We start from the raw sequence: 24,971 nt of genomic DNA, 5'->3' as shown, positions 1-24,971 counted from the left end.
GATGAAGATTTTGGTTATCTAAGCAACTGACAGATAACTTATTTGCTTTGACAAACTATTAATATGAGTAACACAAAAGCAAACACACGCAAAAACAATAAAGATAAGTTCTGCTTAAAGGAAATTCAGTAAAATTTGCCCCAGTGTCACTGAGCAGACAAGGAATTTACACTGAGCGTGCATCCACAAAATCCTGCAATTGTTTCTGTGCTCATCCATCCAAGAAAACAAAGCTAAAGGTCAAAACAAAGACTCATCTGAGGTCTGGTGGCCCTCTCATACCCTTATTTAATCATCACAGAAGAAAACGAAAGTTTTGCTTTTTAGTACACGTGACCTACAGTAAGTGCAGGGGCTCTCCAGACACATTTCAGGAAAATAACAATTCACATTGTGCTCATTGCGTGATGGCATGAGACACATGCTATATTTACATTGTCAGAATGTTACTTAAAACATTTCGATCACACTTAAAATCCCTTGGTACATTGATGAATGATAGAGGATATTACTGCTTTATACATCTATGCATCAGGAGCTGAACGAAAGCAAATGAAAACTTTTGCTTAAGCCTGCTTCTCAGATTCGTCTTTACAAAAAAAGTACCCCAATAATCCCACATGTGTCACATCTTGAATTATGGAAGATCTCAGATGTCACATACTCTGCACAGATTTGCCAAACTAATTAAAAGAAATGTTGGTCTCAAACATATTTCATTAGTTTAGTCAAAAACAAAATGATCTCAAGCATGCTAACCAAGTTCATATTTAGCTCAATACTCATACTAATGTATATGTCATTTGTGTGAATTTGTCTTTATGAAAGTATTATTTCGAAAAACATCAGATAAATAATTTATATCAAATAAAGAAACCATGAAATGAAGAATGCTTTAAAATACGCAATAAGAGCAGGACCATTTCTCTGTTGTTTTTGTCACAAAAGGGGTTTTTACACTATGCTTAACCCATGGGTGATCTTCATTCTAAACCCCGATTTTAACCCTTGGTTAAGGATCGTTTCACACTCATAATTTAGAAGCGGGGTTATCCAGGAAATCAACCCAGGGGTATGAAACCCTGCTTGGAAGCCTTTGACCTCAACCCCCACCCCCATCATTTACACACAGCTATCCCCCATCCGACTTTTGACGATCATCTTCACTTTGAATCTCAACAGCTGTTCTCTTATTAAACAATGTCCAACAAGGAAATTTGCAATATAGTTGACAAAAGAAAAGGACTGGATACAGATCTAACCCCACAGTCAGTCTTTACTGGGTTTGGTTTAAGATATCTCATCAGTTATTGATATCGTATTTGTTTATTGTAGGTTACATGTATTTCTGAGTTACTAATATGAACTCTTTAGGTGCAAATTAAGCTGTTACTTTTGAAAGGGTATTGCCCCAGTGACAGCTATAGGGACCATTTTTGGACCTTATACCTGACAGTATACCTGCGTTTTGTAGACTCTTGTAGAAAAAGGTACAAGAAGGTAGTTGTCACTGGGGCAGTACCTTAAAAAGTACACTTTTGTAGCTAAAAGATACATATTGGTACCTCAAATGCACACATTGGTACCTTTGAGGAATATAACGGGTACCTCAAAGTTACAAATCTGTACCTAAATGGTACATATTAGGACCTTTTTAAAAGGTACCATGCCTGTGACAACTCAGAACTAGTTAAACATTTAGGACAGGCTTGTGCACAATTCAGAATTGAATTGAGAATGACTCCTAAATTCCAATTTAATTCTTGAATTTGAATTGATGTCAAAAACAGGATCTAGAATTACAATTCGAATTTGAATTAAAGAAAGCAGAATTGCAATTCAATAGAAATTCAAAGAAATTCATATACATATTATACAGTAAGTAAAGTGTTAAAAATGAAGCTTTCAGTATATGTCAGATATGATTGCATTACATAATCTATAAATTATATTAGTTTGAACTACTTGTACAGATTACATTAACAGAAAATGTTTCCCCCCAGCAATTAATGTTCAAAAAATAATTAAGTTTGATTTTTTGTAATTGTAATTTTGTGGAACACGATGGAACATGACTTCATTTCCCAGAATGTTTTACTTTAACCAAGTATTTAAAATGGTTTCCAAACAATTTTCCAAAGTAACTTTCCTAACACTGAATGTATGTGAGATTCTTTCTGCTTTGTTTGTGGAATTTCTTTGAATTACCATGAATTTAATTCCACTTCCTGTCATTCCAATTCCAATTCCAATTCAACTTCCTGTAGGGCGGAGTCAATTCAATTCCAATTCATGAATTGAATGGAGGCCAATTCTGAAATTCTGAATTGTGCACAAGCCTGATTTAGGACCAGATTTACTAAATATGGGTGCGTTTCCCGAACGACTCGCTGCTGAACCAACATAGTACGATCCATAGTTGGAGAAACGAAGGCCTTGTCCCAAATGGCACACTCCGGACGTGTGGACCTCCTCAGAGTCCACACTTGACATCATGTAGTGCAGACCTTAGGGACCCTTGATGCCAAAAGGGCGCACCGTAGTCGTATTTTGGGACAGACTCAAGCGCCACGCTGGAAATAGGAAGAGAAGTTGCCCATCAGTGTGAACTCTTCCCTTCTGTTGTCTGATTGGTCTGATTGCTCTTTCGCAAGGACTTCTGGGTTGGTAAAGTGCGCAAAGCCTGAAGACTGCCGAAGATCGCATCAAGGGAGCAAAGGGGGCGCTGATGAGCACACTTTGGAGTGTAAAAACAACAGATAGGACACCCTACGGACTCGTAGACTAAGCGAGCATGTGCAATTCAAGACCACAAGACCGAAAGTCCACATGAAGTGCACCATTTGGAACAGGGACTAACTACCTTGTTTCCCAAAAGCATAGTAACTTTGTTGCACATTCGTCGTTTGAACCATGTTGGTTTAACAACATAGTACTTCACCTCCCACGTAACATCATCAACTAATTAATCTGTGCAAATCGATTAATGTTAAATTATTACTGTAAATAACATATATTGCATCGGAAGACTGATTTTGTCATTGTGATTTAGTTATCTGTTGTTTTTTTTCAAGATATTTAATTCATGCACAAGTTCCCTCTTACGTCACTTCTCCCAGGAATCCCCCAGGGTCTTAAAGCTCGTAGGACTACACACATGCACAGTTTCAAATGCAGCGTTTTAATTCTGGTTACAAACTTAAAGATGTAAAATGAAATTTGAATGATAGATATAGAATGTACTACATGTTTTTTGCTTATTTTGTTCAAAAACATAATCAATGTAAGTCTACTAATAACAAGGAACGATTTTCTAACAACACCCAGCAGGCAGGTGAAGAGCTGTCGTTCAAACCACACAAGTTTGCGATGCAACTTGCGAATGTTCGTTTGAACTATGGTTTCGGGAAACACCAAATCCTTGACCTTCGTCAGTAACGACGTAACTTATGACAGTAGTTGGTTGTCGATGCTTTTGGGAAACGCACCCCAGGGCAAATTTTCACAGGAGCACAATTACAAAAAGCACAGATGGGACTGGTAATTTCTGCAGGTTCTCTACTAAAAAGACGCAAATTAAATAACACAGGTGCAACGGCTGATTTCCATAATGGCCAATAATGGCGGCATAAGAGCAGCACAAATTAGTTCAGGGTTGCAAATAAGCAGAGCTGATGAGGTGCGGGTGATCTAACGCCTGATGCGCTTGAGTTCAGCACCACGGACATCGCAGCTGAAAATAGAGGGTATGCACGTGACGTTACCTTCGCCGAAAGTGCCTGCGGTTACGCCCACTGAGTGGCAAAAGACAGAGCGGCAGCAGTAGTGTACAGTGTGAAATCAGCAAAAACACGGGGAAACGCCTCTAAATGGGAAAAAGCTGTTTTGCGATAGACTGTACTAACAGATTAACAAGAATTCGGAGCTATAGTTTTACAGACTGCCAAAAAACACCGAAAGGAGAAGTAAATAGATTGTTCATGCCAACGTCCACAGACTGCAGGTGGGTTGATCAGTTGCTAGGGTCACTATCAAGCAAAGGTTTTATTTTACTTAAATTTATTTTTTTAAGTATTTGTATTTTATCCATATTTTCTTTGGAATACATACATTTCCAAGCATATTATCACAAGACCTGTGGTCTGTGGACGTTGGCATGAACAATCTATTTACTTCTCCTTTTGGTGTTTTTTGGCAGTCTGTAAAACAATAGCTCAGAATTCTTTTTAATCTGTTAGTACAATCTATCGCACAACAGCTTTTTCCCACTTAGATGCGTTTTTCCCATGTAAATTGATCGTTCATGCCAACGTTCACAGACCACAGGTGGGTTGACAAGTTGCTGTCACTATCAAGCAGAGGTTTTACTTTCTACTTAAAAGTATTTTTTCAAGTATTTCTATTTTATCTGTGTTTTTCTTTGGAAAACATAAATTCCAAAGCATATTATCATAATTTTTACTCTATTACATTTTATACATACAAGTTTTACTGGCATTTTCCCAGCAGGCGCTATGAAAACCAGCCATTTTGTTGAACGTTTGCCACTCAACAGGGTGAGTTCCGACATGGTGACGTAGAAAAGTGACGTCAATGCATACCCTCTATTCTCGTTGTGAAGTCCCAGCTAATGAAGCCATAGGACTTTTGACCTGTTATTGTATGATTTCTTCTAGTGACCCCTCTTTTTTTTCTTCAGTATCGGGCTGATACCAAGCTCATGTACTTGTACTCGTACTCGTTAAAATTCCCCGAAAGACAGATACCTCACGTGACATCAGGGCTGGACTGGGACAAAAATTCGGCCCTGGCATTTTGACCCAAATCGGCCCACACAACATACACGGCAAAAAATTATTTTCAAGAAAAAATTTTCTTAGTTTTTTTTGTCTTGTTTTCAGTAAAAATATCTAAAAATTCTTAAAATTAAGATGCTTTTTCTTGATGGAATAAATGACCCAAGAAAATAAGTCTAGTTTTTTAGACCAAAAATATTAAATTTAGGTGGTTTTGTGCATAAAATAAGCAAAAAAATCTGCCAATGGGGTAAGCAAAAAATCTTGAACATTTTTCTGAAACACTAAATGCAAGAAAAATTCAAGAAAAATTTGCTTACCCCATTGGGTCATTTTGCTCATCAAGAAAAAACATCTTATTTTAAGAATTTTTAGATATTTTACTAACAACAAGACAAAAATACTAAGAATTTTTTTTTCTTAAAATTTTTTTTTGCAGTGTATAATTACAAATATCACCCATCTTTGCATGCCTTTAAATATGTATAGCAATAGCAACTCCAATTCCATAAAAGCACTAAACCCAATTAATAGCAGGTAGAAAAGAGCGAGAGTTGACACAACAAACACTTCTAGAACGTGTTATTTGTTAGTTTAGTTTAGTTTAGTTTAGTTTAGTTTAGTTTAGTTTAGTTTAGTTTAGTTTAGTTTAGTTTAGTTTAGTTTAGTTTAGTTTAGTTTAGTTTAGTCTAGTTTAGTTTAGTCTAGTCTAGTTTAGTTTAGTTTAGTAATCCACACTTATGAATCCTAAAACAAGCTTCATGCAATTGGCAAAATTTGCAATTGAATTGGCGACTTTTTACAGAATACAAGTGCTGCTTACAGTAATATTGAAAACTGATTATTACTTGCAGTACTTACAGGAAAGTATTCACTACATTCACTGAACTAAACTAGTGTGATTACAGTAAGATATTTTTTACATTATCTGTCAAGTGTGTTGTTATATACAATAAACATATATTTTTGTCTGTAAGCAGATCTCCTGGATTGTTTGATTGTGCTTGAAGAGAAATGATACGTTTTGAAACTATTTTATTGCAGCTTTGTCACCATAATTTTGTGTTTTTGTGATAATTTTGTGTTTATCATGGGGTATCAATCTAAACCTGTGTTTTGAAAGCAGTTCTGCTTACCGCAGGGACTACACCCACTTCTCCCTCGTCTCTCTGACACTTTGCGTGCTGGTGCTGCCAGTGCCACCACCACCGCCATCATCATCATCACCAGTGACGCGAGTTGAAGATCGACATTTGTGTTATTTTAACATGTTTTTCGGCGTCTGCCTGAAGAGCCTGTTTCTTTTTGTCGCGCCGTTTTTCTGCACCTCCCTTGCATTTTTATTCATCTCTCTCTCTCTGTTTTGACATGTGAACTGACCGACGATGCACGCTCGCTTGCACAGAGACCAAAGCGGTGATTGGGCCAGCTTAATGTCATTCAAAAAAAATAACCAATGGGCTGCTGCTGAGTGGGCCGGTCTAGCTGGGAAAAAAAGGACGATGACTGGGCTGGTCAGTCATTGGGCCAGCGTAATATCGTTTAAAAGAAAATAACCAATGGGCTGCTGCTTAAATGTCAGTGGGCCGGTCTGTTTAGAAAAAAAAGACGCTAACTGGGCTGCTCAGACTAAAGATAGTATGAGATGGATCGGCCCAAAATGTACGTCGGCCCACCGGGAAACTTCCCGGTCTGCCAGATGGCCAGTCCGCCCCTGCGTGACATACTTTATGACACTTTATGACAAATTTGGTTGTCTTGTTGTCTATGATTTCTTTAGCACTTTGACAGCTTTGTGACAGGCAGGTAAAAATTACATGCATTACGTCCTTGGTTTTGCCCTTTGGAGGTTATTGGAAAAATGTGAAATTTTGGCTTTGAAATTTTGTGATGATAAGCACATAAGAATGATTTGTTTTTTCATAATACGAGTTAGTTTCATTGTGTTGTTCTTTGTTAGCCACATCAAAAAAAAAACAGTACAACAAGCATCGGTATCGGCGGGTACCAGGGAAAAATATTGGTACTCGTACTCGATCCTTAAAAAATCGGTGCATCCCTAATATTTTTATTTTAGATTTACAGCAAAAATTTCTGTATGCATGCTGTTCCCCTTCAATGTGATTTGTATGTGATTTATGATTCACACCTTGATCTTTGAACATGTTCAAGCATTTGGGGAACACAATCCTTCTTTTCTCTCTTAAAAAAAAACTCTGACTTTTCTCTAACAGTTTTTATGTCAAGATGTCTCCCAGCATGCTTCTGAAGGTATGGATCACTGCCAGGAACACTGAGAACCTCAAAAAATATGAAGGTCATTCAGGTCAAACCAGGATTTTTTGTCTTATGAGTATATGTGACAGGTTCCAGTTTTCAACAACCCACATATATTAATAATTAAATAAAAATTATTTAAAAACCATGTGCTCACAAATAAGTAAATGATAGCTGTAGATTGATAGCTGTGAGGGTCAGATGACAATACAGTAGTAGCTTTGTGTGCGACATGCAGAAAGATGGTGATGCCGGAAACAAACAATTTAATCATGTAAAATATCTAGGCATGCCAGGTATTTCAATTGAAAAACACTCTTATGAAACAAGCGAACATAACAGCAAGTGAGGAAGAGAGAGGTGTGGGCTTAAAAAGGCGGAGAAGAATTTAATGAAAAAGACGAGGAGGGGTGGAGAGAGATCCTGTGAGAAACTTCAGTAGACAGGGGTTGTTTAATCATTAGGTCCCTTGAAACAAGAATGTGCACAGGAATTTCAATTTCGGGGTTCGAGCTGTTTTACTTAGACAGTTGATTAATTTAGTTATGAGCTTTCAACCTTAACTCTGTACACTATTGATCTGCTCAAATGCGACTAATTGAGGATTATAATCTTCTCCTGCTGGATCTGTGAGCCAGATGACCAACACCACGTCTCTTCACTATAAAACCAAGGTAGGCTTATCAAAAATGGTCTTCACTGAAACTTTCCCTATAGGGTTTTTGTTTAGTGAGGTAAGGGGCTCTGTTATTACCTTGATCCTGAAAATGAGCTCTAAAATGTATTATATGGTATTTAATTGAAATGTTGAGATTATTTTGGAGTGATTGAGCTTGTTTCATTTTTCTGCCCCAGAAATATCATGACATGCCTTCAATGACTTTTTATTGTTATTCTTATTGCAGATTCTATATGTAACACTATCAAAAATATATTTTTTCTCTGTAAGGCCCATTTCCATGTAAGATGGTGAGACATGTGGTTCATATTAATTTAAATCTCAATAAATTAAATAAAGCATGTTTTAGTATTATAGTCTTTAATGAGAACAATGAAATATGCTATAATGCATTATATATATATATATATATATATATATATATATATATATATATATATATATATATATATATATATATATATTTTTTTTTTTACATGGCCTTCACTAAATATTAATAATAATAATAATAATAATAATCTCAATACAGTCAATAACATGTAATAAAAAATCACTTTCTGCAGAATAACAGAAAGTTTCATTTAATACCACCAAGATTTTATTAAACCCAAATAATTAATAAAATCCTTTAATAACACAAAATATACAAATGTATATTGTGCTGGTTGTGTAATTAAACCCAGAACTGATATGTTGCAGATGATTTGTTCTGATGTTTATCTCAAATATGAGGGTAGGGCATAGACCAGATGCATAATATAAAAACAGCAGGTCTGTGTGGAGGTTTGCCAGTGACATACCTGGTGAAAAAAAATGTAATTCCTCATACTGGTTTTCCAGAATTGAGTCCAACCTGCAAAAACCTTCCCAATCGCGTGATAAAGCTAAACAGGCCAATATACAGTAGCCTATATGTCAATATTTATAGTAACATATGGTACTATATTACTATGTGTGTGTTTTTTTCTCATTTCTGTCACCAGGGAAAGATTGTTTGTGCTCTTATGCTGCTGTGTGTTCATTTTTCTATGATGGACATCCCTGGTCCTTGCAAGCATGCCATAACCACGGACCACATCCTTCAACTGAAACACATGGTGAGGAAACAGATCGAACCCATTAATGAAGTTACAACCTTAACAGACTCATCCTATGATTTCAGTAAGCTAAGTTTGTGAACATGGTAGCTGGTTGCAGGTCCAAGTTTGCTGGTCATTACACTCTTAAAGGGGACATATCATGAAAATTCTGCTTTTGTTTAAGTGCTATATCCCCAATGCTTCTATCAAGCTAGAAAATGTGATAAATACAACCCGGTAACTTAGTTTTGGTAAATCATTCTCTGCAAGCATGTAAAAAAATAGGTTATTGAAATTTGGCTCCCTTTGTGATGTCAGAAGGGGATAATACCACCCCTTAATCTTATTCAGTGCAGTAATGATGCAGTGATTAGTGTTTGCATTTCATTAGCTAATTTGCATTTTAAAGGACACACCCAAAAACGGCACACATTTGCTCACAACCTACAAATAACATTTTAACATGTTATGATAAGTGATCTATATTGTATTTTAAGCTAAAACTTCAAATATGTACTCTGGGGACACCAAAGATTTACCTTCTTTAAAAAGTCTTGTGAAATGTCTCCTTTAAAAATAAAGGATTCTCAGCAGCGATGCCATAAAAGAACCATTTTTGGTTAACCAAAGAACCTTTCAGTCATAGGTTCTTAAAAGAACCATTTTGTTCAACTGAAAGTTTCTGTGGATGTTACAGGTTCTTTATGGAACCATACAGCATGGCAATAAACCTTTTATTTAAATGAGTGTTCTGTAGCTGGTCCAAGCATGTAGAATATCTTGGACCTTGAAGAACTTGGTCATAACCTCTCAAGGTGGACCAGCTTGGACCAAAAAGAAACCAGCTAGCACATTCCAAACCACAACCACAGATTTCCATTGACTTTGATGTGTTTTGGATACAAGAGGTCTGATGCCTTCTAACTTTTCATCTAATGTTTTATTAATCTTCAGATCAATAACCAGCTGCGGACCAGCTGTTCAATCGCATATACGTTCATTGAGAGAAAACACTTGGTAAGTATGCCATTAAACTTTATTTAAATAGTCTCTATACAATGACATGTTGCATTTTAAAATGAAGGTTTTAAAAATAGATTTCCCCTGTAAAAGTCTCCGTCATGGCTTTTTGAAACGCATGTCTTCTGGTAGAAATCTGTCCTTGGAAATGTTGCAGCCATGCTTTGAATTATGTGAAATGACACAAGGCTTAATTTTTCTTTGTGGCTTGATGTTTGAATTCCTGGTTTAACATAAATTTTTTCAGACTTCGCTTTAGGGTCTCAAACTGTCTGAAGCAGATTTCTTTTACTTCAAAACCTGATTTAGTTTCTTTTCGGTCGTATTTGTGTGTTTTTCAGAGTGTGGTGTGCTATGTGAAAGCCTCGCTGCCGAGGGCTCTTGAACTATTAAATGTCCACTTCACATACATGCAAGGATCAGGAAGTGCTCTGGCAGTGGTTTCCATCCAAAACCTTATTCTGAACATCTACTCCCATCACTGTATACCTTCACTAAATGAGGAACTGGAGGTGTGTGCACACTTTGAGTATGTGATCGATGCATAACATTAAGTCACACTTGTATATTTTGATCATGTGGACAAAATTAAAAAATTCAAGTAATTTTTTTAGTAAGGATCCTGAGAGGAATTCGTATTAAGTATATGAGATGGCTAGTTCATATGAATTTATGATGTGAATCAATATATACAGATTTTTTTTTTTTAAAGATATACAGATTTTAAGTGCCCAGATTTCATAACTAAAATATTTTGCTTTCAATGGATCACTGTATTATGATATAAAAGGCAAAAACTGATCTCCTCTATGATCAAGTTTTTCCAGAAACATCACTCAGATTGGTTTATGCACTATATCAAATCCAACATGATCTCAAGGAAAAGTCGTCTGTCATTGCGATCGGGCAAAGGCTGGAACATGGGCGTGGCAAGGGAGCTCTGTAGCGCCCCTGTAATGCAAAAAAACCCATTGGTGCACAGATCGGGCAAACATGTACGCACATGTGCAAAAGTTGGTACGCATATTGATCTCACCGACCTGAACAACTTTCGCACTCAAACCTATTAGCTCCGCCCAACAGGAAGTCGGCCATTTTGGATTGTTTAAAAATGCATGCAGTGAACTTTTAAATACTCCTCCTAGGGGATTCATACAAATGACACCAAACGTGGTGATCATAATGCCGAGACATTGTACTTGCTAAATTGCGAAAGGATTTTTGATATCTTGAACGGTGCTGCCATGGCGAGGCAACAAATTCATGGCGAAATTAGAGAAATAGGAAGTGTCTAATATCTAAGGTAAAAAATGTCTTATTGTGATGCCATGCGGGGTGTTTGTTCGTCTGAAGATTCCAATCGCATCGATGTGCCTATTGTGAACTTCGGGTATAGCGCCACCACCAGGCGCCAGGAAGTGTGTCATTCACAAAGGTGGTTTTTTTGACAATTCCATGTGATGTTCTTTTAAATTCTCCTTCTAGGATTTTCATGCGATTGGTCAACATGATGCCGAGACATTGTAGATGATAAATTGCAAAGAGATTTTTGATATCTTGAACTCTGTTCCCATGTCAACGAGTCAAATTTTACTTTCATTTTAAAGGCATATTTAAGCCTTTCAGTTGCATGCAGAGAACTTTTAAATACTCTTCCTAAGAAAATAATGTGATTGACTCCAGAAGTGGTCAACATGATCCCGAGACAGGATAGATGATAAATTGCGAAGGGATTTTTGATTTCTCGAATGCTGTTCCCATGGCAACGTGTCAAACTTTACTTTAATTTTTACACATATTTAAGACTGACAGTAACATGCTGTGAACTTTTAAATACTTCTCCTATAGGATTCATGCGATTGGCAACAAACGTGGTCAACATGATGGTGAGACATTGTAGATGCTAAATTGCGAAGGAATATTTGATATCTCGAACGCTGTTCCCATGGCAACGTGTCAAACTTATTTCAGGCATTTTTAAGGTTCTAGGCGTGCTTAGATTAACTTCAAATTTGGCACACACATCAGAGTTGTCGACTGTTAATTGTAGACAAACAGGTCAGACTAAGGCGTGTCTATTTAGTGGCTCACTAGCGCCCCCGTTTGTCTAAAATGTGGGGTTTCGCTGCTTGCAGCTATATTTTTCTCATTGTTTTTCCTATTTTTAAATCATTGTCGCTTGGAGTTTGAGTTAGAGTTGGGGTTTGGGTTAGGATGTCTACAAATTTAACAAAAAGTGATTCTAACCCCAACCCCAAGCGACAATGGTAAGAAAAAAAAAAAAAAACAATACACATGAAAAAGAAAGTTGTGCCATGGACGAAAATAATTTAACTGAATTTGACTATAACACAACTTCCCATGAGATCAGTCTGATCAAATCTGTACTTTTCCGCTGTCACCTTTAAAGCGACAGACCTCCAACAAATCCAACAAATCAAGTGCTTGCAATATTGTGAGGCTAAACATGCATATTAAGACATGTTTACATGTTTGTCTTTAAAGGACCTGTCTGTAACACTGACATATAGCGACTGAACTTGGTACCACAGTCTAAATATTGGAGATGTTTTATCCTTGCCCCCTCTTGAGTTGCCAGACAGGAGCAGATCAGGAACTGATAATGGAATATCTAAGTTTATCTGCTCAGTTTTACGTTTGCAGTATTTTTTGTTGTCTGGAAATTACAAACCCGCTTGTGTGGATTTTTATAACTTAATCTGTGGCTCATTTTGTAGGTTTCATCCACCAGAGGTCACATTTATGGTCCATTACAGTCTTATTTAAAGGAGATATAACATAAAAACCTGATAGCTGATTGCATGCAGGTCCAAGTTATCTGGTCATTACACTCTTAAAGGGGACATATCATGAAAATTTTACTTTTGTGTAAGTGCTATAATTGGGTCCCCAGTGCTTTTATCAACCTAGAAAATGTGAAAAAGATCAACCCAGTTTTGTTAAACCATTCTCTACAAGCATGTGAAAAAATAGGTAATTAAAATTTGACTCCACTTGTGATGTCAAAACGCGATAATACCGCCCCTTAATCTGCACTATCCAACAACAGCACTGGCATTAAGTGAAGAGATCAGCTAATTTGCATTTATAACGACACACCCTTAAACGACATTTTTGCTCACACCTACAATAGTGGCAATAAATTATGTATATGGTATTTTGAGCTAAAACTTCAAATATGTACTCTGGGGACACCAAAAAGTTATTTGACATTTTAAAAAAAGCCTTGGGAAATGTTCCCTTTAAAGGAAGACATCACCGTTTTTCAATATTTTATGTTCTTACCGCAACTTAGATGAATTGATACATATCTTGTTATTAATGCGTGCACTTTTAATCTTTGTACAGCGCGTCGTGAATGTGTTAGCATTTAGCCTAGCCCCATTCATTCCTTAGGATCCAAACAGGGATAAATTTAGAAGCCACCAAACACTTCCATGTTTCCATATTTAAAGACTGTTACATGAGTAGGTACACGAGTAAGTGTGGTGGCACAAAATAAAACTTTTGTTTGGAGCCATAGGAATGAATGGAGCCAGGCTAAATGCTAACACGTTCAAGAAGCACTGCAAAAAGATTAAAAGTGCACGCATTGAAAAAATATATGTTTTAATTCATGATGAGGTAAGAACATAGTAAAATATTGAAAAACGCTGTTGGTCTTTCTTTAAGCATTCATAAAAACTAGCAACCGAGCCGTTACTATTGGGTAAATTGGCAGTGGGCAGGATCATTTACATTTACATGTACATTTAACAGCGTATTTTTGTTGTGTATAAATATCTATGATTATACTTTATAGTATTTTTTTAAATTTAGCACAGTCAAAAAGATTACAAACAGCTCCTTTAAGCATTGTTGTATGCTGGAAAGCAATGCTAATTGAATTGCAAACAGGCCTGGCACATCTGTAGTCATTTTATTGAAAATATATTTCTTAAAACTCAGCTTGAGATCTTGATCATCTGGCAGCTGGAGTCAGACATCAGTCGCCCATGAGAAACAGGCTTCGAGTAAAAGTGCTTTTACTTTTTCAAAAGTCTAATGTAAAAAGGCAGGTAAACTCTCACTACCTGCTTTGAACGTACTTGCTATTCTTTTATACCATAGGAGCTGCTTTAGGGATTTATTAACGGTGACACACATATCTATATATAGCCACGTTATTCCAACACAATCTTATTGGAATTCATACACATTTGGTTCATGATCTCTTTCATATGTTTTTGTAAGCTTTTTGCACATTTTTGTAGCTATAACTCACTTAACACAAATTCATACGATACCGAAACGTCAAATATGGTGTGCAACAAAAATCTTTTGATTTGCAAAAAAGCTACTTAACAAGATAGGCAATAATATTTTTTGTATGATGTACTTGATGACCTATTGAGGAGATCAGGTCTAGTGGGTACTTACAAGTAGTAGCATATTCATTTGGCCATGTGATCTAAAAATCTCGGGCCCCCGTGAGTCAACCACCCACGTTTTTATTAGGCGACTGTCATTTTAGAGTTAATTTAATGCGAGCAGACAGTAAATTACTTTAAAGTGTAAAACATCTTAATGAGAAACAAATAATCTTTAAGATCTAAAAATAAATCATTTGATCTCTGTCTGTCAATATTTTTTCTTCTCTGTCTCTGTTTTTAATTTGTTCTCACGCTCTGGAGGAGATCCCGGTGGCATTTGAGAAGCAGTACAAAGAGTCTCCTGTCCAGGCGCTTTTAAGAGTGGAGGAGGTTCTGTCTCTATACCTGCATCTCATCACAACCTCCAACACATCTATAAACTGGACCTGCGGGCACGAATACGGCAGCATTATGCATGAGTACAGCTCCATTATGCCCTCTACTGTATCCCAGCTCACCACTGGCACAGGTGAAACACATACACACGGTATACATACACATATGGACCCGCAACCCTACACCATTGATTAAAGCCACATGCTTTTTCTTTGAAAGAGACGGCGGTGGGGTTATCCAGACAAGCTCCTCGGGGGTCCGTAAGCGATGATTTCTACAGGCTGGGGTTCATTCTGGTCTCCATCTGTGGCGGATTTTTCATCCTTCTCACTGTCTACTGCCTCCTGAAGAGAAAGGTATTCCTTCCCGCCATAAAGTGCCATATGGGCATGTTGCTTCAGGTCCAAGACTTATTTTAGACGTTTAAATGCACATGATGTTAAGCATGCACTCTAAAAAAATGCTTGGTTATAACCCAACTTTTGGGTTACATAACCCAGAAATGTTCATATTTGTCCCAACAATGGGTTAAAACAACCCAGCATTTTGGATTACAAATAAGCCAGCATTTTTTAGCATGTGGTTACCTTATAAAGTCTAACAATGCAATGAGTTCACACTATCAAACTGGCTTCAGACAATATATATATATATTTATAGTGGGCAGTTGCAAATGTGCAAATTTTGTTGGCATATAAAGACTCTTTGAAAGGCTTGGCATTATTCAGCATAGTGCTTGATGTTAAAAAAAGATGTTGAGCCAGCGTTATATGTTTCACATCAGTCTGGTATTGATTTGTAATGATGTATATGGTATTATGCATATACTGCGGTGCACATGCGTAACACATTTTACAAAAAGCATATAAGCTTAACTAAAAGCTTACTTAAATTTATTTTAACTCAAATAGAAAATAAACGAATATGTTGTGTTTAAATGCTATGTTTAGTCATTCGCAGAGTCACATACTGCATCTTAAAGTCTTTTTGACAAAAATGCAACAGTCCTACACATGCTTTGATTTTGACTCTTTCAGTTGTCCGGACGAGATGAATCAGACCATTGTAGATTCTTAATAGGATTAAGCTGGTTCACTGAAAAGCATTCACTACGATGTGTTTACTCACGTGTTTGGTATCACCACCCAGGCTTCAGTTTTCAATAAACTAAAATTGGTAATTTCTAAGTCCCTCTTCATAGAAAGCAACCAAACTGAGTGATACTATTGGCTAATTCATACAAAATGAATAGGAGAAAAACAATAATGATACCCCGCCTTAACTTACGAAAGCTAAACGTACTAAAAGTTGGTTGTATTAATTCATACGAATTAGTACGAATTGTCATGAAATTGTTTCGTACTATTGCCACCATAACTCACTCTTTTATACTGGTTTTTAGTTTGAACAGTGTTGGGCCTCATATATCACTTTGAATTTTAACTTTATTTATATAAGATATTTATAAAGATACTACCTTATCTGTTTAGTAACCATATAAACAGTGGAGGCCCGTGACTACTTTTTTTGAAGGAGCTCGATGCAAAGTTCGTCACAACATGTATGTAGCCCGTCATGTGTGTGTCGTTCGTCATTTCAAAATATGTTTGCGCGTCGAGTGAACCCGTGTTCATCACGTGTCTTGTCAAAATAAGTGCCTGCTGCAGACGCGTCTAAAGGGTTTATGATAAATGAGACGCTCGCGTTGGCCAGATACTCGCATAATGTGTAATCAAAGTTTAAGAGAGTGTCTTGCGTGTATTTTGTGAACATGAGCGTCTCTTTTATCATAAACGGTTTTCACGCGTGTGCAGCAGGCACTTATTTTGACTAAACACGTGATGCACATGGTTCACATGACACTCCGAACACATATTTTGAATTTGTGCCCCTCGAAAGAGCAGTCACGAGCCGCCACAGCATAAAAATTCAATTTGAAATTTATTAAGAACATTGAACTTATCAGATCTTAAAGCAACACTATGTAGTTTCCATGTAAAAATGACTTACAGCTCCCCCATGTGGTTGAAAAGCGCAACAATGCCTGGTATCAGACACTCTTCTGCAGGCAGGGGGAGGGGCGGGGCTGTGTTTCCTACCCTCCACCGCCACTTTGAGTGTGCTTGTAGCAGCTAGGAGGCTGCTTAGGTTGCAACAACAGTACAATTTGTCCAGTTAAAAGTTGTTATATCACTGAAATAAGTTTAGAGACATTGTTTAAAGGTAAAAAAACAACATAGTGTTGCTTTAAGGCTTAAAATTAGACGCTTATAGTACAGAGATTCCTAATCCTACAGCAGACCTACAGCACTGCACACTTTTTAGGACCAAGATTTGTTAGTGGCTTATTTATAAAAAAAGATTGTATGTGTACGTTTTTTTTTAAGTCATGCATGTCATTTTATTCCGATTCTTACCTCTCCAACAGAAACTGCAACATCAACTTCACAGAGCTTTATCCGCAGACTGGGGGTAAATTTGATTCACATTTTAAATACTTCACAAGCATGCTATTTTTAACATATGTTTTTGCATTCTTTTTACACACATGACCTAATTATTGTTCCACTAGTTCATAAAAATTATATTTTTTTATAGATTACAAGTTGTTGAAAATTTTGATACACAGGAGCAAGAATGTAAGTATTTACTAAAATCCTATGTTTTTTAAGAGCTTGATTTCATCTACACATTAAACGTTAGAGCATTTCTGTATTACAATAAATAATAATTTCATTACTTTTCTAAATAATTATACTTTTAGTTTCGTAAAGACTATGTTGACTCAGGTGTTGAGTTACTGCGTGACCCAAGAGCTTTTAAAAACACAAACGCAGCTTCTGTTTTGGCTCTGACAGTTTCGCACTTCTGTATGTTTTTGATCCATGAGGTGTTGAAAGCTCCATACTCAGAAAGTGGACTAACAATCCAAAGTAAAGCACAATGCCTTTCCGCCTATAGCACTGAAGAATTAGTATTATTCCATTTCTCCTAAATTGTCAATCCTTAAGCAAAGATTTTCAATCTGCAGTTGACTAGCACATGTGTGGGATGTGTTCAATGATTTTAATGGGGGTTTTTAGGGTATATGACTTAATATTTTGAATAACTTCAGATATTGTTTTTGGCACCTGGTTGGGACCTTAAAGGAAGAATTTACGTTATAATTTTTTTTTTATGTTTACTCTCATGTCATACACTGTAACACCTAAAAATGTAAGCCTTTTCACAAAAATTTTGTTAAAAAAACATATTTTTTTAGGTGTTATCAGTTAAAGTTTCACTTTTTACAGTGTGCCATTTTATTTTAATGGAAAAATTGCGCACTCTATACACAGATAGTTTATTATTTTTTGCAGTTTGTTAAAAAATAAAGATTTGTTTACAAATACCAGCTTAAATTTCAGTATTTTTCTCACATGAAGTGATTGAATGACTTCAGAAGACATATGTGGTCTTTCATACGGATTTCTTGCATTTTTGGATGCTTGCCGCAGGAGCCTCAAACACAAAAACTGCATTTCTTTAAGGGTTTCAGTGCACACATGTGAGATAGGTCATGCTCAGCATGCAAACACAAGAATGTGTGTGTTCAAATGCTAACATCTTATATTTCATTTAGGTCAGATGTCCAATCATCAAAGCAACTTTGGCTCGCACCTCTCCACCAATCTCTAACAGAACCGATGCCTCTTTTGGACACCATAAACAACAAACAGACTGTGTTACACTTACAAAAAAACACTACTGCATCATCTAATGGTTCGCATTAACTGGAAGGAAATCCACTTATTGAGCACTTTATCATACAGTAAGAAGAATAATCCCTTTACTCCGAGTCACATTCCCTCAAGATTCCAGTCCCCTTTGACAAGATAATATAATTTCCATTCATGCAGATCCAGTGACTGTGAAGGCCACTTTAAACTTTAGCCAGTTCAAGACCTTGCTTTTTTGCTTACATGATGGAATATCATCTTGCAAGTTATTTTTGATTTTGAATTCAAGTTTATTTTGGCTAGTAGTGGGATACTCTGGACTATTTCAAGTCGGTGAAATGACGGCTATTGTTTGCTGCGAAGGAATGCACATGGTCAGCAACACCGCTCAAGAGGTGGCATTTAAACAATGATTGATTGATATCTCAAAGTGTGCTGGGAAAACATTCTGCACACTATTAAACCACACATTTGGGCACATTGATTCATGATGTTGCTGCTAAAATATGACCTTAAAGGCTGTGTGCCCCTTAGCAGAAATTGATATACATGTTTCTAATTTTCAACTGTCCAGTAAGATGATGTTTCTATTGTAGGTTCAACTGTCTGTTCTTGGCCGACTGAAGTAAAACCCAACTTTTTCTGCTGTACAGATAGCTACAGTAGTCTTTCTGTCAGCTCAAAGCAATCTGGCTTTTCTCGTCTCCAAATTCTTTATCAAAAAGGCATTTGCATTGACAAAACTCGTGCTCGCTGGGTGTTTTCACTTTAATCATTGTTGTGTGTAAAAATCCTGGGAAAAATACCATCTGGCACCAACAGTAGTGCCACATTCAAAATCAATGTGAACACTTTTCCCTTCTCCTATTTTGTTTAACGTTACACTTCCGCCACATGAGTTCCTCAGATAATCACACATAAAGTGCTCATATATGTCGATTTACAATGTATGTCTGATATGTCATAATCACTCACTTATTTGGAAATTGTAAATATGTATATATGTTTTCACGAACATCTGAACTTCTGGAAAAATGTCATTTAGTCAGTATTGCATATGTACATCAATCCACTAATGCAAAATACATTTCACCTAGACTGGAAGTGTTTTCATCAATAAATACTAAAACAGAAAGGATTATTTTACTGTTTGTTTTATAATTCAGGTTAAATGTTGCTAATGTTCACGTGTGGACAGCATATTTGATTGTTTCATGCTTTTAAATAGAAAGCACATTTCACAGTTAAATAGTTTCCAAAAACTGTGAAATTCTGTCATTATATGTATACCTTCCTTCATTTCTTGCTAACTCTTTCCTTCATCAATCTGTACGAATAACAACCACCATAAAAGTTTATATGACTTTTGTGTTGTATTCCAAGTCTCTTAAAGCCATGCAATAGCTTTATGGGGAAAAAACAGACATTAAAGGATAATAAATTTAACTTAGAACTTGAAGTTCATGTTTACTCACGTTTATGGATTATCAAGAAGAGACGTAGAAATATTTATTATTTTAGTTAAGATATTAAATCAGTCGAATCAGTTCACAAGACTGATCTGAACGATTTGTTAATGAATCAAACTGATTCAGTGATCATAAACATGCAGTTCATTTGGGTGCAAGGTTATCAGTAAATAACATAATACTGAAAATGTCATACAAAATGTAAATTTTGGTCTGCGTACAGCTATTGTATGACTTTACAATTTTTGGAATATAAAGCATGGGTTTTTCGACCATCTTTATGATGTTTTATGATAATTCATATCATTTTACAGCCGTCTTTCAAATACATTAATTAGTATCAGTTGACATACAACAATGTAGGAACGGTCCTCTTTCAAGACGCTTGTAAACACTGGGGCGGAGTTTCGCATTCGTCCTCTGTGACCTCTTGACGTCATGACGTATTGCGCGGGGTCACGCTAGCGCATCACGACCGGATCTAGACGAGAAGTCGTGCTTTAAAAATGACAATCGTTTTGCTAGACAAGACCCCTATGCCTTGCTTGGGATTGTTTATAGTCCTTTGAAACTCCGTTGAAAAAAAAACTGTTAAGTGTTGGGTTAAGTATTAATTGTTGGTGTCTATTAAAGTCCATTAAAATGAGAAAAATCCTGCAATGTTTTTCTCAAAAAACATAATTTCTTCTCGATTGAACAAAGAAAGACATCAACATTTTGGATGACATGGTGGTGAGTAAATTATCTGGATTTTTCTTTTAAGAAAATTGACTATTCCTTTAACAAACATGCCTTACTAAAAACATTACTTGTGTGGTGTATTTTAAGCCCAAACAAAGGGCACTGATGTATTTTAAGATATGTCAGTGCAAGTTGTTTTCAGTTTGGACAGCTCTTACATTTATTTTAGTCTAGGACTATAATCCCTGTCCAGGAAACCGCCCCTATATGAAAAAGATTGGGTTTGATATTCTTTATGAAATTCTTTTAAATGTGCTGAAGTGTGATAAAGCAAAATTGTCAGGAAACAATTATTAAGAATGTTTCAAAGATAACATTCACCCTCATATCTCTGTCTAAGCCAAGTCCAAAAATTGCACAAAAGGTTATCACCTCCTCCAGGTGACTAACTGATATGAAAATGATGACTCCGGTAAGGCTAAAAAAAAACAAATCAGTGAAGAGATTTTGTCATTTCATAATTTGATTTAAATTACTGATTTCAAATTGATTTGACATAGCCTTACTCAGTCAATATTAAAGATATCAAGGTTGTATTTTCACAGAATGCATGATTTTATCACTGTAAAAAAAAATCCACTTGAATTTACAATTAATTTAAACTTTCTTGACTAGTAGGGAGTTATAATTATAAAATTAAGTTTAATTAAGTTATTTCAACTTTATTTTTTATAATTTATAGCAACTCCTCAAAAGTTTAAATTAATTGTGAATTCAAGTTGATTAAACTTAAAGATTTAAGTGCAACAAGGGATTTTTACAGTGTAGAAAACAGTAAATGAGTTTAGATTTTCACAAACAAATGTGTTTTAAACACTTGCTAAATAATATTTTCACAGTGATTTAGATGAAACCCAACCCTAAATCCAGCCAGTTTAGCATAATATCTTTACATTAAAAACAAACAGGGGAAACAATGTCAGATATCATTTTTTAGACCCTTTGAGCATTTTTTTGTATTTTGTTCATGACTGTTTTGGTTAGGTTAGCTTAACTCTAAACAATAACAGATTCTCTAACTTAAAAACAAAAGCAAAGAAAAGAAGGAAATGTGGTGAAGATTTTACAACGTCTGGTATAGATTAGCTAGTAGAAAGTAAAAGCTTTTATTTAACAGGAAAAACAGTGTGATATTTTTTTGTTATTGTTCAAGACAAAACCCTTCCATTATCCTTGACTGAGTATTTTACTCAACTACAAAACAGTAATTTCCCCAAACATCTAAATGCAACAGCTTTTTCTAAATCATCCCATGCCACAGGGTCAGTTGACCCCCCCAAAGGTTTTTAAGAGACTGTATGGTTCCATAAAGAATCTTTAAAGGGATAGTTCATGCAAAAAAAGCATTCTTACCCTCATGTCGTTTAAACCCTCAGAACCCAAACACAGAAGTGTGTTGTTCAGGAATTACTGGATCAAAGGGACCAAAAAGTGTTAATAACTCCACTTGACTTGTGTCGTATATTTTAAGTGTCCTGAAAACATTTACTCTACTTTCTTGTCATAGATATCGCTGTTGTTTCAGTTGTTACACATTATTTAAAAGCAAACATCCTAAAACTGCCTATACAAGAGTTCAGACACAGATCAAGTGCACCGAAAGAGAGGCAACACTTATATGCATTTGGGTTCTGAAGAATAATAAAAAAAATTGTGAACTATCCCTTTAATATCCAGAGAACCTTTCTCTTGATCAAAAGCTGAAAGGTTCTACATGCAATTGAAAGATAAATTATGTTTTTTAAAGAATTCATTAGTAAGAACAACATCCTTTCTAGCACCTTTATTTTTAAGAATTTGTACAGAAATTGTCTTTATTAATATTTTATTAATACATTTTATTAATATTACCAAATATTCTTTGATATATTCCACATAAAAAGCTACCCGCATATTCTTATAAATCATAGGTCCAATTGGTAAACTATTATCCAGAATCTTTTGTCCTTAAGTTCTGGTTACAAGTTACAACCCGTTTGGATTAATCTACATTTAGATCTGCAGTCAATGAATTTGATATTCAACATTCATCATGGTATTAAGAATTCATTCAATTTTCAGATTTTTAACCCACAACATTTCTCTTTAAAACCCGTTACATGCAACCCTATTTTTATTCAGAATGATGTGGAGTAAAATGGTTGTGTGACATACAGCCAGATGGCCATCACACCACACTATATACAGTCAGAATGTGTATGATTTGTTTAGAAATATTATTTATACATTTTCTTTACAAATTACTTGAACTGCTGATTTTAATCAATATACAGTGAGGAAAATGAGTATTTGAACACCCTGCTATTTTGCAAGTTCTCCCACTTAGAAATCATGGAGGGGTCTGAAATTCTCATCGTAAGTGCATGTCCACTGTGAGAGACATAATCTAAAAAATATCCAGAAATCACAATATATGATTTTTTTGAAAACTATTTGTATGATACAGCTGCAAATAAGTATTTGAACCCTAGAATTCTTGCCCTCAAAAACCTGTAAGTCTGCCTTTAAATTGTCTACCCCCATTCCATTTATTTTCCTAAATTAGATGCAACTGTTTGAGGTTGTTAGCTGCATAAAGACTACTAACATGGCCAAGACCAAAGAGCTGTCCAAAGACACACCTCCACAAGGCTGGAAAGGGCTATGGGGAAATTGCCAAGCAGCTTGAGAAAAAAGCTCCACTGTTGGAGCAATCATTAGAAAATGGAAGAAGCTAAACATGACTGTCAATCTCCCTCGGACTGGGGCTCCATGCAAGATCTCACCTTGTGGGGTCTCAATGATCCTAAGAAAGGTGAGAAATCAGACCAGAACTACACGGGAGGAGCTGGTCAATGACCTGTAAAGAGCTGGGATAGCCGTTTCCAAGGCTACTGTTGGTAATACACTAAGATGTCATGGTTTGAAATCATGCAGGTTCCCCTGCTTAAACCAGCACATGTCCAGGCCCGTCTTAAGTTTGCCAACCACCATTTGGATGATCCAGAGGAGTCATGGGAGAAAGTCATGTGGTCAGATGAGACCAAAATAGAACTTTTTGGTCTTAATTCCAAGCGTGTTTTTGGAGGAAGAAGAATGATGAGTAACTACCCAAGAACACCATCCCTACTGTTAAGCATGGGGGTGATAGCATCATGCTTTGGGGGTGTTTTTCTGCACATGGGACAGGGCGACTGCACTGTATTAAGGAGTGTTTTTATTGTTTTTATGTAGCCATTGTAAGATGACTTGAATCAGACAGTTAAGAGTTAACAACAGCACATGCCAAAACCATAGCTACCCATAATTTATATTATGCTTGAAATATTTACTTCTGGATTTCCAAAGACAAAGTACTGCTATCCAGCATGTTGTCCATTTCCTACGAAGTAAAGGCATACTACACATAAAGAATAATTGCAGACGGGCCGTTGAATTATTTCAAAATAATGCAAACCCAAGGTGGTATTGCCATTACAGTAGTTACAGTAGGTGTGCATTTTTTATTTTTTATTTAAAGGGCTGGATATTTATTCCGCATATAGCACAGTTAGAGACATTTGACAGGTTTTTCGAAAAATAATGCATACCTGTGAAACATTTTTGAATCAATCAAGCATTCAACAGCCCTGTGTAATTTCTTTCAGTGATGCACTACCCTAATTTAATGGATTTTCTGGCATCTTCACGAGATTTAAATGCACCCTACTTTATTTCTTATTCTGCCCAACACCACAGTGAGAAAAAGTCACCCAAAAGATTTCTTATGCATGCACTTTCCATGCAATCTGCAGACAAACCCATTTGCTTTACAGGCGGAGTGCACAATTTTTGAAAAACGCTTTGGAAAAGGAGTCGGGCGACTACAACACACTTGTAGCCAATCAGCAGTAAGGGGCGTGTCTACTAACCGACATGGTTGCCTGGGTTGCGTATGTGTGGGGCGGGTCTTTCAAAAGAAGGTCCAGATTCTGTTGGAGTAGGGGCGTGTTTATTTAGGCGATTTCAAATGTCAACATTGGCTTTCATAGATAATGCACCCTGCCTTTAAGCAGTGGGTCTCAAACTGGGGGCAGCCGGTTTTATGACATTTGATTAAATATAAGAATTTATCTTAAATGCTGTGAAACCAAACTAATATTATTAATTTTCTTTCTTTAGGGGGGGCCAAAGGGGATGGATCCTATAGTGAAAGTTTAAGAACCAGTTTAATGCACTAAACCAGACATGACATTTATAAAAAAAAAAACAAAGCCCAGCAGTCCCATGATCTCTCTCTCTGATCTTGTAATAAAGAATGGTATGAATGAGACTAAAATTAGAAACCACTGACTTTTATTGAAACATTTAAATTTTTGTGTGCGATAAAAGAAACTTAAAGGCTTATTAATATTGTTTAACAAAACCATTCATTTTTAGGCATTGGTTAACTACAACTTGAAC

At 36.1% G+C, this 24,971-nt stretch overlaps 1 protein-coding gene across 1 annotated transcript; it reads left to right on the top strand.

Moving 5' to 3' along the window:
- The first annotated feature begins 7,270 nt into the window (after window positions 1-7,270).
- On the top strand, window positions 7,271-19,147 carry csf1b (colony stimulating factor 1b (macrophage)). The gene is made up of 9 exons (XM_055168557.2): window positions 7,271-7,747; window positions 8,736-8,849; window positions 9,786-9,848; window positions 10,193-10,363; window positions 14,546-14,753; window positions 14,840-14,976; window positions 17,049-17,092; window positions 17,219-17,259; window positions 18,243-19,147. Exons 1-9 carry the CDS (start codon window positions 7,712-7,714, stop codon window positions 18,296-18,298), a joined length of 870 nt encoding a protein of 289 aa, XP_055024532.1. The 5' UTR covers window positions 7,271-7,711; the 3' UTR covers window positions 18,299-19,147.
- Window positions 19,148-24,971: the final 5,824 nt, after the last annotated feature.

Source organism: Misgurnus anguillicaudatus, chromosome 5 (genome assembly GCF_027580225.2).
Source record: "Misgurnus anguillicaudatus chromosome 5, ASM2758022v2, whole genome shotgun sequence".
Classification (NCBI taxonomy): Eukaryota; Metazoa; Chordata; class Actinopteri; order Cypriniformes; family Cobitidae; genus Misgurnus; species Misgurnus anguillicaudatus.
Note: the sequence above shows the minus strand (reverse complement) of the source record. Positions and strands in the feature narration are given on the sequence as shown.

Excerpts from the sequence above, each read along its gene's own strand:
- csf1b (XM_055168557.2), top strand. The coding sequence starts at position 7,712 with ATGACCAACACCACGTCTCTTCACTATAAAACCAAG. Across the intron at positions 7,748-8,735 it reads CTCTTCACTATAAAACCAAG|GGAAAGATTGTTTGTGCTCT; the intron begins GTAGGCTTATCA and ends TTCTGTCACCAG. Across the intron at positions 14,977-17,048 it reads ACTGCCTCCTGAAGAGAAAG|AAACTGCAACATCAACTTCA; the intron begins GTATTCCTTCCC and ends CCTCTCCAACAG.